Source organism: Perna viridis, chromosome 8 (assembly GCF_037379345.1).
Source record: "Perna viridis isolate PV_CMFRI_1.1 ecotype Kerala chromosome 8, ASM3737934v1, whole genome shotgun sequence".
Taxonomy (NCBI): domain Eukaryota; kingdom Metazoa; phylum Mollusca; class Bivalvia; order Mytilida; family Mytilidae; genus Perna; species Perna viridis.
The window spans coordinates 6,269,775-6,290,374 of NC_142452.1; the positions used below are offsets into that span (position 1 = coordinate 6,269,775).

The 20,600-nt window shown below is 32.7% G+C and overlaps 1 protein-coding gene across 2 annotated transcripts in view; it reads left to right on the top strand.

The window, feature by feature from the left end:
• Nucleotides 1-14,331, top strand: part of LOC148609100 (uncharacterized) — a 30,699-nt gene extending 16,368 nt beyond the window's left edge. Inside the window, exons 3-9 of one of the 2 annotated variants that reach the window (XM_088541417.1) lie at nucleotides 4,872-4,996; nucleotides 6,162-6,598; nucleotides 7,637-7,690; nucleotides 8,343-8,481; nucleotides 11,619-11,734; nucleotides 12,497-12,569; nucleotides 12,900-14,330. In XM_088541417.1, coding sequence (XP_088397543.1) covers nucleotides 4,872-4,996; nucleotides 6,162-6,598; nucleotides 7,637-7,690; nucleotides 8,343-8,481; nucleotides 11,619-11,734; nucleotides 12,497-12,569; nucleotides 12,900-13,576 — 1,621 coding nt within the window. In that variant the 3' untranslated portion in view covers nucleotides 13,577-14,330. Of the gene's footprint in view, nucleotides 1-4,871; nucleotides 4,997-6,161; nucleotides 6,599-7,636; nucleotides 7,691-8,342; nucleotides 8,482-11,618; nucleotides 11,735-12,496; nucleotides 12,570-12,899 lie in introns of both variants that reach the window. The other variant, XM_088541418.1, reaches the window with a different exon arrangement.
• Nucleotides 14,332-20,600: the final 6,269 nt, after the last annotated feature.

Sequence of the window (20,600 nt, forward strand, 5' to 3'; positions counted from 1 at the left end):
GTAACTGAAAAAACTCTGAGCAAAGCTCCCTTGTCGATACCATGTCACGCCTCCCTAAGAAAACAAATTAGAAACTTCTAGGAAACGGGGACGAACAAACTGACAGCATTAATACTATATATCCCCACTTGGAAAGCGGGTGTATATATTGTTAAGGCTTTCAGTTCTATATTGATAACCAATTTGTAATTTGAATACAATTACGTACGGTGGCGGAAGAAAGAAAAAAGGTATATATAAGATAAAGGGTAATAACAAAATTAACAAAACTAACAAACTGATCGGCAAACTCGATGGATTAGTCATAAATAGGAAAGTCCTTATAACAAAATGTAATCACAACATGATAATAATTACATGTAACACCATTTGTTATAAGCATAATACAATTTCGTACTGTTTGAAAAAAATACAGGATGCTTTAACACGTTTGATTATGAACTAGTCGTAGCTGGTAGTTCACTAATTGAGCAGTGCCTCCGTCACATCTATGCACATCAAACACTTATTGCAAAAAAACGTTTCAGTAAGCAAATACCTGTTAGATAGGTCTGTGTTTATATCATCCTAATTACTTTACTTGTACTTTTAATACCTTGTGCAATAATTTATCTTTGAAACCTGGTAGGTTGCACCTGTTAGTTTTTCTTGCTCGTTTTTACCTGCTGCACGTGTTTATTTTTTTACTGTACGATCTTTCAACTGTCAGACAATATCTTTTCCATTTCGTTGAAAAAAAAACATATCCAATGATTCATGTTTAAGGTTAAAAACAATACAGGTGTATGTGTCATTGTAATTTAAACTAAGACAAAACATGAACAAGACAGTTTAATGTCTTACCTTGAGTCGATTGCAAATATTTCTTAATTGTTTACTTTAAGATGATGGTTAAACCAACAGTAAAACTTCTATGCATATTTTATATAGAATCTCACCTAGAAACATACAAGAAAAGCCAGGCTGTAAGTGCTAACTTTGAAGAATACGTATATATTAAAACAATGAAGTTTAAAAGCAGAATCGTTTTCTCTCTAATTTTAATTTTTAACAACCGGGCGGAATTAAATTTCATCGGGAGTTTTCCCGCCATTTTACATTTCCAAGTTTTCTACAGATTGGGTGAAACCAATTCTCCTTCAACCTATTCTTGATTAAAATTATTTCTCGACTCTCTATAGTAAAATTAAAATTTTATAATGTCACCTAAAGATTTATTTTTACAATCTCGAGTGGAGAAAAAATTAAAACCCCTCATTACTGAAGGAGAATCTACATATCCACTTCTAATAGGAAAATAGGTGTGATGTTATAATGACGGATTTTTCTCGACAATTAATTATCATATTCTACTTTAAAATATGCTTTTCACAAGAATGTAACCGGTAATCTTCACATGAAAAGAACAGGAAGTATAGCTTATCAGCATAGCTTACTACTATTCATTTTTTTGGTTAGAATTGTACAAGTGTTTGAAGGCATAGTTTTATTCTGTTTTTTTTTTCTATCAGAAAGAATCAAATGAAATCACAATTTACTGACACAAAATGAAATTGTTTAACAAGAAAGATAAAAAAATGGTAAAATAGAACATTTGTAACTTACGTTTGTTTGATACTACGATGGTGACGACATATTACATTATACATGTATGAACATTTTTCTTGTCCCCCGTTAACGTGCAGATTAAATTCATTAAACACCTTTTGAGTGTAAATAAATCTGCTGGAACTTTTGCCGTCTTCTCTTCGCTTGGAATAATTTTCATTTGTTTTAATGCCCTAAAATTAACAGTAGTGTTCTGGCATCATCTAGTTAACTCTTATTAAACTAGCCTTGTTAATCAAGCATATAAATTTTACTATATACTTAAAACCAGCTTTTCAAGCAAAACGAAAATGTTTTTTGAAAAGATGAGTTTTGAACATGGTTAGCTAAATTTATACATTCTACAAATAGAAACTTTTAAAAGCTATTTATGACAAGCTTAAAGATACTTTCATAAGATTTGGGAGAGCTGCTTTATTTAGAGGTTTTGATAAAGCTAAAAACAAGCGTAGAACCTACAGAAAGTTAAAATCAGAGTTTGATTTTTTATTCCTAAATAGTAAAAAAAAACTTCTTTTAAATTTTATTAATTTAAGAGTGATAGTAACCTTTTGATAGAATAGGGACGCAACCTAAATATCCATTGTTTAGAGCATGGAATGTATATGATATGTAAGTCATGTAAGGAAGATGAATATTAATTTGTTTTATAGTGCAGTAAATTAGAAACAGTCCGTGCAAAGCTTTATAACTGATATAGACCAAAGCTTTCATTCTTTTTCCAACCAAAATAAGTTTAGTTTTCTCTTCTCCAGTAATAATTTTGATATCATGGAGATTTGTGTTAAAGGTATATTTGAAAAAGTAATCAAGGGAACCAAGGTTATAGCGGTAATCAAAAGAATTTAATCCAGGGACAAAGACCAGACATAGAAAACAGACATACACGACAAATATCATAACGTAACTAAAATCATACATACGAAGTAACAAAAGTAATGAGCAACTCGGACTCCACTAAAAACTGGGAGCATGGACCAGGTGCACCGGTAAAGTAAGCATCCTCTGCTTTTCTAGAAACACCCGCCGAGTTGCTCATAAAAAGTCAATTCCGAGGTAGACAAACGAGGAAAGGAAAACTATGACTATTTTATATTAATAAAACAATTGATAAGTTAATTAATTTAAATATTGTACTGAAATTGATAATACAAATTCCACCAAAAGGTGTCTCGTATTAATTTATCTATGTTGTCAAAACAGTGGTTCATATCTAGTAATTCAAGGATTGTTAGATATAACTCTAAATTAATCATGAAAATGACAGATAACAAATGAAAACAGGCTCGTAAATAGCTGAAAGTGTAGTTACTTTGATGTGTTGTTATATAACATATTGAAATTGCCGTTTAGAAAAATCACATTAAGTTTTGCTGCATGCACATTAACATTGCTTGATCCATTCCAAAACCATTCCTTTAATAGACCAACAATGGTTTGGAAAAAAGGGCTAAAACAGTCATTTGCTATGTACCCAACTTGCAAAACAATAAGAAAATTTTAATAAAAAACTAATGGAAGTTCATAGATATATACAACAATATAAAAATACAACAAAGTCGCATTATCTCTTAGAATTATGACAATGTCTAAATCGAACATAAGATTTTCTTTTTTTTTTCTTTTTCTTTTTTTGTTGTTGATTATATGTTATATTTTTGTAACGGTATGTTACAAGCAAAACGTACTTCTGATAGACTAGGATGTTTGACCATACTTATTTAACTTTTCCAAGCAGAGTGCACACTCCCTATTTTAAAATGTTCACATTGGACAAGTACCCATACATGAGATATATCTTATTTCATTTAGTCTTGAAGTACAAAAAGTGTTTTTCAGATAATTTCTGAATTTTTGTTTTTAATTTATTATTTTGTTTTAAATAACAACTCATTTAGAATCAACACACACACAATTTGTACCATTCTCATTATGAATCTCTGTAGATAAAAAACATAATGTCTTAGAATTTACAGTGGTTTATAAAGTGGGTAATAAAGAAATTTTTTATTCCAATGATTGAACGTTCAGGATTAGATCATTTCTGAATTCAAGTAAAAAAATAACTTCAAATGAAAGGTACATCTAACAGGCTGTGTGAACAAAATCATTACTTTAACATTATCTAAATGGTTATGTTGATCAACTTCAAGACAGATCAAACTCTTAAAATATGACTAAATTGGGGAGTGTTTGCTAGAAGTCAGACATGGTCTTTTACGTTAACAATGATGAGTCCTATAGACACCATATTATACTGAATAAACGGAGATGACTATCCATATGAGATTTTTAGCGAAGATGTATGATACAATCTTGTGATTAAATACCCAATTATGACTTTCTACGAATACCATTGTCCGATAAGTTTTTATATCGTTTCAGAGTCTATCAACATTATGAAAAGACTATTAACTGTATTTCTTGATTAGTACTCTATTACTATTTAGGTTTTTTGTTGGTTCGATTTTCAGATATGGTATTCCATACAGAATAACTTGGTTCTATTTGAAAATTTGTGCATTTTAAAAGTAATTTGCACTTATAGAAATAACTATTAGAGCTGAGATAGTCTTTATGATTTAACGATTAAATGTTATTAAATCAAAATATCTTTTTATCGGCGGGTGTTTCTAGAAAAGCAGAGGACGCTTACCCTACCGGTGCACTGGTCCATGCTCCCAGTTTTTAGTGGAGTCCGAGTTGCTCATTTACTTTTGTTACTTTGTATGTATGATTTTAGTTACTTTATGTTCTTTGTTGTGTATGTCTGTTTTCCATGTCTGGTCTTTGTCCCTGGATTACATTCTTTTGATTACCGCTATAACCTTGGTTCCCTTGATTACTCTTTTACTCCAATCCTCTGATATATCAACTCCATATATCCGACACTATGAAAAATAATTAATGAGCATAATTTGAATATCGTTGGACAAATATAACAAGTGGTAACCAACATATCCTCAATAAAACAGACATACTTTTATTTTTAATTTAAGTAATTGTATTATTTGATCAACAAACTCACTCAACAGGTATAGCAAGATTATTTATCTTACACGTCTGGCTAGATAGGTATACTGTAAACATCATCTTGGCAAATTAAAAAAAGAAAGTTTAAAAATTATATAAGTTTTACACTGAAGAATGCCCAAGATAACGATCCTAGGTAAAATAAAAAAAAATGTTTTCTTTGTCTTTCTCCTCCTTGATATTAACATTGTATTATTATTGCCATGAACATTCTTTCGTATACTTTTCAGGTTTTTACATAAAGGTCGGAAGTTGCTCCGCAGTAAAAATGTGTTGATGATGATTGTTATTCTGAATGTTATTGACTGTGGACTGGTTCTTGGTGAACTTATTCTTGATCTGCATCACGTGAAAGGTTAGATATTAAAAATCTTAATATATTCAAAAATGGATTTTAACAATGTGCCTAGAAGTCCCGAGTTGATAATGAATAAGGAAACGTTATACATTGTTTATATCCATACTAACTATACAATATTAACAATTTTACAAGAAGAATACATAAACAATTCAAAATAAACAAAAATAAAAGTCTTTAAAGACTGTGAAATTTGTGAAATTTCGCATTTGGTACAACAAAAATTATTCTTTTTTTTTTTTCGTTTTTTATAAAATGATATATATCTTGAAAATGTGCGCATGCTCTCAATTATTCAATATTTTTTTGTAAACGTACCCTAATAAAAGTAAGCATCTAATTGTACACATATTTAGGTTCTCTTGATAGAAAGTTTTCGAAAATTACGTTATTTTATCTTAATCCCGGATTTAACAAGTAACGGTACTAGTATGTTTTTTATCATTTACAATTAGCTTATTAACTATTGGTCAATAACTGAGGCAACAATACCAACGTGAAAAAAGATTGTGTAGCAAATCAAAAATAGGTATCACGGGGGTGGTAATTTTATTAAGTTAATCATGGGAGCACGATTTCGATAAATCACTCATTTTCAAGTGCAGCGGTTGCAGGTGTAAAAGATGCATCTTGCATGCATCTATTGTTACTGTAATATTTTTGATCGTGCAAGTTACTGTTATGATACTTTATAAAAATGATTAATTAGTGATAGAGTATTTTGTGGAGTATAAATCTATAATTATAACAACAAGGTTTTACAGCATCAAAATCATTTATTGCTTTGGCTTCATGCCCTGATAAGTTATAGCTATACACACTTCTTACGATACTGATTGTTTCTTTTGTTTATGGCTATAATTAATTGGTACTTAGACTCAGTAAGGTGTGGCGTATGATAGAATAGAACATAAATATTTCTGCGATAAGATACGGGGTAAATCAGTTTTAGGGAATGTCAGATTCCTGATCAATATTTTCATGTATACCAGAAATTCAATAATTTATCAATGAATGTTAGACTTCGCAAATGTTCATTAATGAAAGATCTTTGGAATTAAACCAAGAACGTTTTGTTTTTGTTTTTATTTAAATGAAGATTCCATCTTACTACACAACTTATATTTAGTGTCAACTAGCAATTCTCATAATGCTTTTGCAGATATTTTAACTAGTGCGGAATTGTCATCAAATGCATTTTTACAAAATTTGCAAAGAAAATATCCAGATGAAGTGGAGCATACTGATCTATCGTATCTTAGTCATATATACACAAAACTGTCTAAAGCAGATATACTCTGGAGAAATGATACTGAGAATATTAAATCAGTAATGGAAGCCAAATCTAATAATTTCATTGGATACAAGGTCAGAAGATTTGTAATAGAAGATATCAAAATAACACAAGAATCCAGAGAGAAACAGAATGACGAATATCAAAGTCAATCATCGTTAGGACAGTTGAGGATAAAAAGGTCAACTAGTTCTCACGAAGAAGTCGAAGATCATAAACATAAGGTCCACAAGAGCATTGAAGAAGAGATAGGACGAGGGTTCCATGCCACCAGTATTGGGATTGTATTGATTCTATTAACAGAGGTACATTCATCTAGTGGAAGCAATAATTAATTATTAAAAATATTTACGAAAAGAAATTACTATAAAACACATACAAAGTAAATATTAGGATATTACAATAAAAAATTCCTCTTCCATCGGCAACTTTACAGGATCACAACAGTAGCCTGGAGTAAAAAATATATGGTATCACGACACATACAAAATGTTACACTTGCCGTTATAGGTGTATTTATTCCACTCCCCATATTTTAGATAAGAAAAAGCGACATTTTTTTCAAAAGCACAAGATGTTACAGACAGATTACAAATATTAAAAAGAAAACATACATTCATACCTACTGGCATCATAGGATACAAATTGCCTTAGTTTGGGGTTTTATCTTTCACGGTATGGATATTGATTGTAGCTATAATTTTAATCTGTTATGTAGTAAACCTGAGCTAATAAAAATCAATGGTAACCCACTATCAGAGCGTTTGAAGTATAAAATGTCTAGTTAAAAGAATTCTAACCACCTGTACCACAAACTGAAGCTAAAAATTGATAACAAACATGCAGCATGAACTGTAGCTAATATAGTTAATCATAGTATATCAGAAACATGCAAAATAAACTGAGGGTATTATTAAGATGAAACATGTACAACGAACTAGCAACTACTGATAATAACAATGACGACCAGCTATACCTCCTATTGAGAAGCAAATATGCACAACAACCTGCAGCTATTGTTGAAAAAAAAACATGCATATTTTGTTTAGTGAAGTCATTGAGCGGTTACAACTGTGGCTTCTATTTTTTGTAGAATTTAAGATTCCGAAATGTCAATTTTAAAAGATCAAGGTAATTATGTCATGTTGAAAAGTTTATTTAAAAATGTGGAGACGGACATGTCAAGAAAATAATAACATTTCGACCAATATATTCTGTTTAAAAAAACTTCTAATGTGAAATGAAATAACCCCAAGGATAATGACATTAAGGTTGATAACTTGTGATTTTCCATTTACACTTGTGCTGAAATTATTTCAGAACAAACTTTATTCTATTTTCAGACAATATTCAAGGTTATATGCTTTGGAAAACAGTTCTTTGAAAAAAAGTTAGAGGTAATTACAATGTTTCATCACTTATCGGAAATTCTGTAATTAGACGTCACAAGTATTGAGAAAAACATAGCTAACAATCGTCTTTCCATTACTGAAGATATTGTTATCTTTCTTTTTTCTTCTGGCTTATGTGAAATTAAAGTTAATGAACGCTTGGTATAAAAGTTGTTGACCCTTAATGAGTTCAATCAGCAATAGTAGGGACGAAACCAGTATAACAGAAGATGGATAAGGGTTCGGTAAATCTATATTCAAAAATTTTGTCACATCATGTATATTTATTAAGAGGGATCTATTTGAAATTAAGACGAACTTTCAGACTAACTTCACATAATGTGTTTTCCTTAAGAACTATATAACTAGTTCTGCTCTCATTCCACAGATCAATAATATTTTGTATGAATATAAAAGCAAATGAAATAACAGTGATAAATGCCGAAACTAGTTTTTGTCTGTTTTAAAGACAGTTATGATTCAGGAACTAGTCTTTGTTCTGATTTATGACACGTGTATCATGCACATCTGATAATCGTTATTGCAACAAATATCATTTTCAAATAACTGCAATTGTTAGCCTGATGACGTCAATGTCAATTTAATTTGATTTATTTTTCTTGCATATCAAATACCATTATATATACTTTTATTACAGGTTTTTGACGCGTGCATTGTTGCTCTTTCTTTCGTCGTAGATCTTGTCTTCCTAAAAGGTCTAACTGTCTATACCATTCAGGAATTTGTCTTTATCTTGGCCTTTATGTTACCTTGGGGAGTTATTCGTGTAGTCAACAGTAAGTGTTTTTACCATATAAATATCAATATGAAAAAAGGAATCTAACTGTAATGTGTTATGTATGTCCTATCTAATTATGATTTATGGACATGTGCTTGAAATGTAGTGGAACTATGACTTTTAAATCATATCAATGCAGTGTACATAAGTTTAAATGAAGAATATATGTTCATTTATTTTTTTGTATACTTCAAGTCATGAAACGAATTTTTTTTTTCAATAAATTGAAATATTTTTTTTTATTGAATCGTGATGGTTAATCTACACAAAAAATCAAAAGATGGTGAAGCAGAAACAAAAAAATGAAGACAAGTCAATAACAAAGAGATTTAATTTACTATTAAAAATAAAAAAATCTGTTACGCGTTTTGCTTTGTTTTTGTTTTTGTTTTGTTCATTTGATTGTTTGTTTTTGTTTTTTGTTTTTGTTTTTGTTTGTTTTTGTTTTGTTTGTTTTTGTTTTGTTTGTTTTGTTTTTTGTAAAGTGCATTTTACACTAAGGTAATTCCCGGACGTTATACTAGTCTGTGGCCAGAACAACTCTTAGATATTTCATTTTTGTATATATTGTTCATAAATGACTTTTGAGTTGATATTTTGTATTTCATGTCGGAAAGTAGGTTCTTTAAAACTTCTACAACTAGATTCTAGACGTTCTTATTTTATCCGATTTGTTTTGTAATTTGGTATGCTGAGTTATTTAAATGTTTCTTCATGGACAGTTTTTGTTGAGTAATTACTTATCTGCTGAAGGCAGATTCATTTTTGGGGACAAACATCAAGTCAGTTCAAGTTGTGCAATGTAATTTGCAACAAGTTAGCCTTGTTTTGTATGAATTAAATGAAAATCCCACTCAATATGTAAATGTAGTCAACTGATATGAATTAAGTGGTTCCAAAGGGATTTTAAATATTATTTATGATACAACCATTAGATCTTTAGCTTCCATATTAACGTCGACACTGTCTGATTTCTACTATTAATTGGAACTTAGCGGATTCTGTCACTGTCTAATAAGAAAGTATTCCATGGTCGTATATGAAAAGTGGTATAGTGCTATTGCCAGGCCCAGTTACCACGTGACACGTGATATTCAGCCTCATTTTGACAGACAAAGCCGCTTTAAATATATTTGAAAATAAACTAGATCTAATGATTAAAACTCAAAGAGAAAATTTGAAATTCTGTTTTGTTAGACTAAAATTCAACTACGGGTTCATAAAAAGTAACTAGATTACCCACAGTTCGTAGTATACTCTCTCAAAAAAGAAACGCAACACAGGAACAAATGACATTTGCTTCATAAATCATTTAGCACAGAAAGATGATACATAGAAATCTGAAATTTGCATAATTATTGTCAAAGTATCATTGTCACTTTAGGTCAAACAATTTTTCACTTTAATGTCAATTAACAGCTTAAATGTCAATATTTGTTATGTCCTCTATTTGCCTGCAATAAGTGCCTGCTCAGGTTGCCAAAGAGTTTGCAGTGGTGGCTGGCGTTGGCGCACGCGCCTGTCCAATTCATCCCACATATCCTTAATGGGGTCGAATTCCGGTGATCGTGATGGCCAGCGCATTACATTTACAGTTTGTTTTTGAAAAAAGTCAGTAGTAAGACGCGCTGTTTGTGATCTGGCATTATCATGCTGGAAAACTTCTCTGTTGACGTCGATCGCTGGCAATAATTGTGGCTGTCGTGTTTTTTCGTTGCGATACCGGACAGCATTCAAGTTGCCTTGAATGTGTACCAAATGTATTCTTCTGGCGTATGAGATGCTTGCCCACATCATGACACTGCCTCCGCCAAAATTGTCGACTTCTATGACACAATTCTGGGCGAAACGTTCATTACGGCGCCCGTACACACATATACTGTCGTCTCTTGTTTCAAGTTGAAATCGAGATTCGTCACTAAACCGGACGCGTCAACAGTTCTGTAGATTCCAGGCACGAACTAAGTTACACCATCAAACCCTCGTCTGGCGTTTCAGAGTGGCTCCAAAGTACGGTCTTCTGGCGCACAATCCCAGGTTATGTATGCGATTTCGTATAATCTGGGCCGAGATTCTGCGTTTACCAGGAATACTATAGATTGTTGTTGTTGCAGCGCCACAGTCCTATTCCTCAGGTGGAACAACCAGATCCAGATCCTGGATCACAGCTGTGACACGTTGGCGGCCTGAATGATGTGTGTCCTGTTTAGTACCCTGCTGTTGGTATCGTTCCCATAGACTAAATAGCGTACTGCGATGAACGTTGTAACGTCTGGCAAAAGCATTCTGGGATTCCTCGGCTTGGAGTCGTCCGATTGCGATATTACAAGTAACAGCGTCTAACCTCGACATAGCGTCACCTCATCAGAATTCAAATTAACGACTACGTTCTGGAAAATGAACACCGAGATTTTATACCCAAAATTCCTGCTACTAAATAATACATCATTCGCTCGTCTAGATAGTGCATTTTTTAAATAAAGTTCTATCTTTGACACGTTACAAATTTTGGCCAAAACAGCTCTTGGTTGATTGAATGTAAAGATTTCTATTGAATACCTTTAAGTGGGTTTTAAATTGATATATTCAATATGATTTTATTAAATAAACCCATTAAAACACAGAAAAATAACATTTTTACAAATATGTTTCTATTTTGTGTTTCTTTTTTGGGAGAGTATATGAGGAAAATTTATCCAGTGGCATTGTCTACGCAGAATCAAATTCGCTACTTCAAAGCTTTACACCTCTGCCATACTCAATATTTAACCCCGCTTTTTTAGGCACATTAGTACAATACAACGGTATGAATTGTGCTCATGCCAACCTTGCGGGTTTTCAGATCCAGTATAACAGAGCCCGTAACCTAGCCTAGAGATATGTGTTGAACCAGGAAGTGGTTATTGGAATGCGGAGTAGACTGTATCTGACTGGCAAACAAAACCTTAACACTTCCTGTTTCTCAAACAAAAGTCTGCAAATAACACATAGAAATAAAACCAACAACAAAATGTTAAATTTATCAATTTGAATGAATCCGTATTTTTTTTAATTCACGAAAACAATATAACTAAAAGTGTCATGTGATAAATCACGTGATAAGATAATATGGTAATTAGCATGGTTATGTTTTAGGTTTGGTCGTTGCAGTAAGAGATCATGAATGTTTTAGATTAAAACTTTTGTTCACACAGAAGAAGAGAGTGGATTCAGAAAACGGCAGCTTGCGGCATGAGAAAACAAAATTATTAGTGAGTAATCTATATTTAATGTATTATACACATTTCGAATAAATATAACTCAATTTTGATCTCCGCACTCTAGAATTGCTTTGTTGAAAAAGTTCCAGGGGAATATTCTATAAAACATTAACATTGCAGTGAAACTTTTCAATGAGCATTATGAGATGAAATTATTCAATTCAGAAGAGAAAACACTAAAGGAAACGACGATATGTTGAAATGATTTCTGTCAATATATACTTTAATGTCATTTATAAAATCATATGTAAGATGAAATTAATGTCTTTACAAGAACACGAATGTAAACAAAATATCCATCGTATTTGTAGCAATGACCGGTCATACACCGTATTCGCATTACAAAATATTGAAAGACTGGAATAAAAATAAACTGTTCGTTACCAACAGATGGTTCGTGGCGATTGATAAAATATACACTCCAATTCTTGATAAGACTGTTGTTTGTTTCAGTGGCTACTAGTAATCTGTATTGTTTTCACCGTTACAGATTCGCCATCACCTATTTTTTATATGTAGTAAGTGGCTTAAATGAAGCATAAACCAAATTTGCTATGCTAAGTCCTTTTTTCCAATAAAGGACAAGTTTGAGTGACAAAAGTTGAAAAAGTGATTACGATGGAGATGTACGCACAACAAAAGAAGAAAACTGTAAAAATGAATGTTTCTGTATGGTCAAAGATAACTACAGTTCTTACAAGTCTGATAACTGATGCTTATAGTACTTTAGTTTACACGTATTTGTTTTTACAGGAGCAAATTGAATTGCTGAAGAAATTATGTCTAGTAGAGGGCATTGAAGAATGGAAAATTCAACAAAATCTAGGTGATATAGAAATACATTATACATACAAACAATAAAAAAATAACAAAACTGTCTATTTAGTACGCTTCAGTCATCCTCTTAAAAAATACCAATCATATAAGTAAATATTGGTAAATTCGATTTTATCTACTCATTTTCAGATACCATTATTCAGCTTCTACAAATATGAGTTAAAGAGAAGAAAATAGGAATGACACAACTCTTGTTTATTTTTAGTCTTGGCCTTAATAAAATATTGTAAGTGAATGTCCGTCAGACTTCTATAGGAGCTGAGTTTGCTGAAAGGTTTATTTTCTGAGAACAAACAAAAAATGTTATTTTTCTTTTTAGTGCCAACATCAGCAAAGCCTAAAGGGTTGAAAGGGTCATTTGCCAGTTTAGCATTCGGATCTTTAGTAAATGCAAAGGAAAATGGACGGAGTTTCTGGAACATGTTACATGCCCCTAAAATGCGGAGAGGAAAATCAGAAGAATGGACAGGAAAGTTGGGAGTATCAAAAGACGATACAATTTCATTAAAAGACTCCCATAAGCATTCTATCAGTGGAAGTGCACAAGATTTAAAGAAAAACAGAATTTTACAATATACCCAGCAAAGTACTGTGGAAAGTGAACCTGGTGGCATCTCAGAAAAAAAGTCTCGATTCAAAGCATTTAAGAGATTTCTCAAAAGACAGGAAACTGTGTCGTCATATTCATCTAACGACACAATCGACAAACTGTCGGCTAATCATACCGCCTCAAATAGTATCGACGACGATAGTGTCGGTGTATCGATACCCAGTGGAATAAATATTGGGTTTGAGGAACAGAGATCACTAGATGACCTGGACGATCAGACGGAGTTTATCACCATGGGTAACGTAGGAAATACTAACAATGACGAAATAAATGGATTAATAGTTAATAGAAATGCGGGTGATGAGAAAGTGGACGGAAGTACTGGCTTTGTCAATATCAGGAATGGCGACGAATCAGATGATTTGAAGGGCGATTTTATTGTCTAACAGTATTTTTCATGCAACTTTATCTCTATAGTTGTTGGCAGCCGGTCACGGATCTCGATATATTGATTACAGTTATCCCTCTTTGCTTACATGGATGTACGTTTGAATTCATCAGAGATGTACGTCTTGAGGCAACATACATTTATTAGAAAAATATATACATGGAAAAAATATTGAAGATGAGGATAACATTTATACAAGAAATTATATTTTCGGCCACGTTTTCTCTAATTTGATTGACAATCAATATAACGATAATATACTTTAAAGACTAATCTAAAACAAATAATGCACTACAAAATGTATTTATATTGTCTGTTTAGTCTTGTTGCTAACATATAAGATTTGTGGTAATGTGATATTCGTGTTCATAAGTATTCTGCAGATCGTAATTGTCTTATGCAGGCAACATATGCAATTATGATATTTTGAATAGTGATTTTATAATAAATATTATGACAAAACATGAGAAATTTGATTATGTTTCAAAGAAATTATTGGTGAACAATGATTTGATTAATTTCCACAACCGCTTGATAGAATAAGATCAAGTTTTTATCTGCATGCGGAACTTTTCTCCAATTTCCCAGTCACTTACACTATACTCGTCATTTCAAGCCCGTTATTGATTTAGACATATTGTTATTCACTCGTTCTATTATCGAGGCATAGTTGTCTTTGTTTTTATTTTTAAGTGTTTCTCTATTTACAAAAAATAAATAAATAAATAAATAAATAAATAAAAAAATATTAGCACTTACGGTTCATTTTCTTTTATAATTCCTTACGAGAAATCCCATTGTTATTCCACCATTTTTGTTGCTAAGCGCCTATTGTTGACTAATACTGATCATTTTTTTTTTTTTACATTTTGTGTTAACTAGCAGAAATGTGATTTCTCATGAGTTTGAAAATAAACAAATATTTGTTACCTTCCAAAGATCGCCGGAAAAGATTATGGCTTTGGTCGAAGTACTAACAACTAATAATCCTCTTTGTTACAGAATCACGGCAAACATTATGTGTCGTTTTCAAATTTTAGGGAGACGTCCTTTTGTGACACGATTGAGTCAGTATTTTTAACATCGATGGGTGGCAATAAACTGTAGTTCTGTTTTTTTTTTAATTTGAATGATCCGTTCAACATGTGTGACTAGAAAGAAAGAACACTAACTCTTACAAGAATTCTGGCACGAAGCTAAGAGAAAAGTAATGCTTAAAATTACATCATATGAAAATCGGAATACTAGTAAGTTATATTTGATGTACAAAAGAAAGATGCGTTCCTGGAAAATGAATTCTAATAATACTAAATCGAACTATTGAATAATTTTATGTCATAAATCAGCGATTTCGAATATCAAATGAAAGTTGAACTACAGGAAACGGGTCTGTCTGAGTGTATCGGATCATTGTTGAGTTGGTGATGTCATATAAAAGGTGTGGTTGGTACTCATGGAATTCAACTCCATCTGGTTCTAGGTCAACCTCTGCTGAATCGTACGTCCATGTTCCAAGTCTAATGGTACATCGATTGATATTTGCAGACATTAGGGTGCATTTGTCGGTATAGAATCTTGACACTGAGGCATAGAACAGTGTCCCGACACTGGGGCATAGAACAGTGTCCCGACACTGGGGCATAGAACAGTGTCCCGACACTGAGGCATATAACAGTGTCCCGACAGTTAAACTTAACTTTACATTCGGTTTGAAATCCAACTCACCAGGCTTGTGATAAAAAAAAAACATTAGGAAAAATGGAGACATTGGAACATTATTGCAATATAGTGATCTTTTGTTGATCCAGAAGAAGTCCAGTAAACTTCTCAATTAGTTTGTCATCGTTTCTTCTTTCCCTTTATTAAGGTTGTAAATTCTATTGATATGATTCTAAACCATTACCTCTCGTATGATGTAACATCCGGTACCCAGGCATCTTTTGGTCGTACATGAAGATTTTTCCTGTCTTAGAGGTCATCACCTTGAGTCTAGGATCACTCCAAGACATTGTTATGCCCATGTCCACATTTAGGCAGTCATCTTCCTGTGGAAAACTGGTAAATTACTTTCTATGCGAAACAAAGTGATATAAAATTTTGTATAATTTCATTTTCATTAGTGTTTGCTGTGACGCGTGGAAATTGCGTACCTGTAAGTTCGGTTTCTATTTTATTTTTTTAATTACATTTGCTTACTTCTGGGGGTGTAGTATTTTTTTAACCGAAGACGTATTGTTCCTTTGTTATTTCATTCTATATCGACAAATAAGACATATACAATACTCACATAATCAACAATTCTTTGGAGCATTGCACCTATGTTGATTTTAAGTGGAACATCATTCAATTTTGGGGCTACTGTTCTGTCATCCTCTGTTAATTCCGACAGATTTCGACCACTGACTGCAATTCCTAAAATGAAAGGTCGTCACAAAATTACTGATCATATAAAAACTTTGGCGCAATTGTAAAAAGGAATAGTTAAAAAGGAATTGGCAATATCAAGGGTAAAACCAGAAAGTTGAAAACCATAGACACTGATCTTGTTACAGACACTTCCAGTGGACATGTTGGGTAAAACCAGGTTTTATTCCGCTTCCATATATGTATATCAATGCTGAACTCATCAGTTTATTTTGTTTTTGTTATCATTAACGTGATAATCACCTATTGTTTTACATTCAGTTAAAAGTCATACAGCAAATAATTCTTCACAAATAAACTAGAGAAAACCCAGAACTTTTAGCTGCTTAAAATGTGAACAAAGAATAATTATGATATATCAAACTTTGTTGTACAAATATTATTTAATAATTGTGTCATAAAGTCTGCACATTAGATCATCAAATTTACTTGGAAAATTTAGTTTACGTGGCAACATAAAGAAGTTATAGAAATTTTGATGTAGACTAATTTATTTCTGATTTAGATCGTACTAAAATACCACCGCTGAAAATGTCATAATTTCAGATCAGCTAAACTATGTGTATACATGTATACAAAATGAAACTGATTTTATAGAGAACAAACAAGCATATATAAAGACCAGATCTAGAAAGTCAAGGAGACTATTTTGCATTAACAGCGACTTATATGCAATATATGTATGAGTGGCCGTTCATGTCATTGGCGAGAATGGTGTTAAAAACAGCATAAAGAACGGTTGTAGCAAATCCTAGCCGTTTCGCAAAGGAAATGAAGTTAAACTTTCAACAGCAGGGGTACAAGGTTATTGAGATAGTTGGTTGCGTTTTTATTGACAATGTTGTACAGTTTTCTACAGTTTTTTCGAGAGTGGATCCAAGCTTGTTTTAGAGTAGAAATATTCTATTTTGTGAATATCGGTACATTATCGCTAATTATATAAATTAGAGAATCAAAATTTCCTGACAATATACACAAAATTACATACGGTGTTCTTGCAACACATCAAGTTTCAGAAATTGCTGTTGAGTAGTTTCAGGGGAGTTGCAAGGACGATCTGAATATTACGGACGAACAGATGGGCGGACGGACGAACGAACTGAGTGACCCCACTCCTAGACCTGCTTTTGCCATAGGCGACTGAGGTAAAAAAGTATACCTGTATACAAAGCCTTGAGACCAATTGAACAGGGAATGAAACAAAATGCAAATTTTAGGACAATTTTCACGTTCATTTGATGCACATGTCTGTCCAATAAAAGGGCGGGGGGGGGGTACATGTATGTGAAGTTATAAAAAGTAATGGTGTAAGAGTTATTTTTTTTGTTTATGTTTTTTCTCAATATACGTGTTTGAAAATATACGCAGGTATGATCGCTATTTTTATTCTATTCATCGGACTTGAAAAGCAACTCATTGTATCTGTAATTTCGTCGACTTGATATTTAACTTTTCGTTCAAATGCGTATGTTTTACCACTATACTCGGCGTCACATAAATAACATACTGTTAAAATTTGAATAAAAATATTTTCTACGACTTTATTGACACCTACCGTCGTTTAAATTGTCTTAAATGACTTGCTCATTCGTTTAGCCAAACGGCTTCTCCCTGAACAAGTCGCTTTTAGCTTAAATCATGCGTAACAAATCCTTACGGGAAAATCCCATACTAATATCCGCCATGTTGGTTTCTACGGGACGATTTGTTTACAAACGAAGTGCGTAAGTTCCCGTCGAACTCCGGTGACAATCGTCTGCTTGATTAACTTCTCGGTATTGTACGTTGTTCGCGTAAAATAAATCCGAGATATCCGAAATAACGCCGAAATGCATTCTGGGTTCTTCGGTTTTTGGACAAACCATTTAAACGTAAACAACATCTCCTAGCAACCCGATCACTGTAAACATGGCCGACTTTTTACAATGTAAATATTGGCACCTAGAATTAAAATCTGACCGGAATTTAACGATTCAATGTTCAGGGAGAAGCCGTTTGGCTAAACGAATGAGCAAGTCATTTAAGACAATTTAAACGACGGTAGGTCTCAATAAAGTCGTAGAAAATATTTTTATTCAAATTTTAACAGTATGTTATTTATGTGACGCCGAGTATAGTACTCTTTACCCCGACATAGTCTTATCCGGTAAATTTGCACGTAGACATGCATCAAAGGGTTTTTCAGGGGGAGCATTTTTATGCAAAAAATCCCAGATCACACCTCAACTTCAAAAAATCAAATTGCCATTGTTTAAACCGTTAAATAAACAAAACTCGAACAGCAAATACAATATTTTGTTGTTTTTTCTCTCCGGTTTATTGTTTTGATCCATCGTTACATCGAAAATATTATTCAATTTGATAGCTTTTCATAAAGAAATAATACATGTATATGTATATTTTCCTAGATCTAGGCATACATGTAATGATGTCTTTCAGATTTTGTTTTCGTGCAAAAATAAAGTGACACATGTACATACTAGATAAATGAATGCCAAGAAATGATGTACAATAAGGGTCGTACATCTGAAGTCCACTTCGGAGTTAATTTTTTTTTATCGAGATTAAGGTCAATCAAATTTTGCTTCAGGACCCCCCCCCCAAATAAAAAGAAAGAAAAGGGAAAAAAATTAGTATCTATTATTGAATAGCATGGAATAAGCATGGATGGATTTTTAAATGACTTTCTATGTTATTTGTTCATAGATTCGACTTGACTTTTTTATGAGCAACTCGGCGGGTATTTCTAGAAAAGCAGAGGACGCTTACCCTACCGGTACACCTGGTCCATGCTCCATGTTTTTAGTGGAGTCCGAGTTGCTCAATTGCCTTTGTTACTTTGTATATATGATTTTAGTTACTTTGTGTTCTTGGTTGTTTATGTCTGTTTTCCATGACTGGTCTTTGTCCCTGGATTACATTCTTTTGATTACCGCTATAACCTTGGTTCTCTTGATTACTCTTTCGAAATTCTCCCCACATCTTGTGAATGTATGATGATTTAATTCACACAAAAAATACCGGTTCTTTTATTTTCAAATGCATTTTTAGTTACGCTCAATATTTGAACTCAAGTTCAGCAGGATTTTAATATCAAAGCACAAACACACCGTTAACACAATCTTTTTTAGAAGAAACGTCATGTATCTTTTTGACGTTACACTTTACGATATTAATACCGTGCGCAACGTCTATAGAGTTTGGAAAGTGTATCCCAATTTAGCTTATATATTAATTTAAGCTTTCGCAAAATTAACACTTTTAACAATATAATCTATTAGGCTATTCCATTTACCATCTTGTAAACAACTTATTCACGATATATGTGACTGTGTTATCTGAATAATCTTAGCTTCCGAGAAAAGGATACTAGTTGGTCATCTTGTGTTTGAACATTTGAGAAAATAAATCATTAACCACTTTTCACCAGACTGCAAGTTCCTCCAAATCATTTCCTATAACTGTTTTACAGTAATATCAAAGGTGGAGGCTTTACAAAGGTTGGTGTTAATAACAAGTTGTCATTTTCTTGACAATTTCAAAAGGTTTTCTGAAACATTTACAATGTTATCATTTTAAATCATAGAAGTCACGTGACGTCTGTCGGCTGAACCTAGAATAAATTCTAAATTGGTGAGCTACTTGCGGGATCACTTATCGGACTCTGATTGGTCGATCAACTAGTTTATTAACTTTGTACTATTTTTTTTCTAAATCGTGTGGTATATTCCATTCAAAGGACATTCGCATTATAACCATAAACATGGTGCGCAGTTTTTATAATGCAGGAAAACGTCATATGACGTAACTATCGCGCCTGTTTTTTTCAGCCAATGAAAAACTAGGTTATACTCTAACCATTACTTGGTGACTAAACCAAAACAAAGCTTCATATTGTTTAGAATATGGGACAAAAACAAACACTTTTGGACAACACGTAACTTAAGTTTTTTCCCTATAAAAATGTCACTCAGTCAAACAAAATTGTACTTAATGAAAACAACAACAATGTAAGAGTAATCACGGGAACCAAGGTTACAGCGGTAATCAAAGAGTAATCAAGGGAACCAAGGTTATAGCGGTAATCAAAGACCATAGATGGAAAACAGACATACACATTAAAGAACATAAAGTAACTAAAACCATACATACAAAGTAACAAAAGCAAATGAGCAACTCGGACTCCATAAAAAATTGGGAGCATGGACCAGGTGCACCGGTGGGGTAAGCGTTCTCTGTTTTTCTAGAAACACCCGCCGAGTTGATCATAAAAAGTCAAGTCTGGGATAGACAAACGAGGAAAAAAACTATGACCCGTTGAATAAATCAGTTTTCATGGCGCAGATGGATACACCATAACGATCCACGAGTTCATAATGACGAACATATAACTTCTGTAGTGATGACTTCAATCCTGTAGCAACATAACCCTGTTCCAGAAGCTTATTTGTTAGAGTTCTAGCGCGATACAAAGTCTGCGTAGTTTCGGCAAGCTCTGGCATAACGTATGAGTTATGATATGAACATTCCAATAATTTAACCTCAATGTCAAAGGTCATCATGAATGGTACGCGACACTTTGTCTAAGACAATCTATC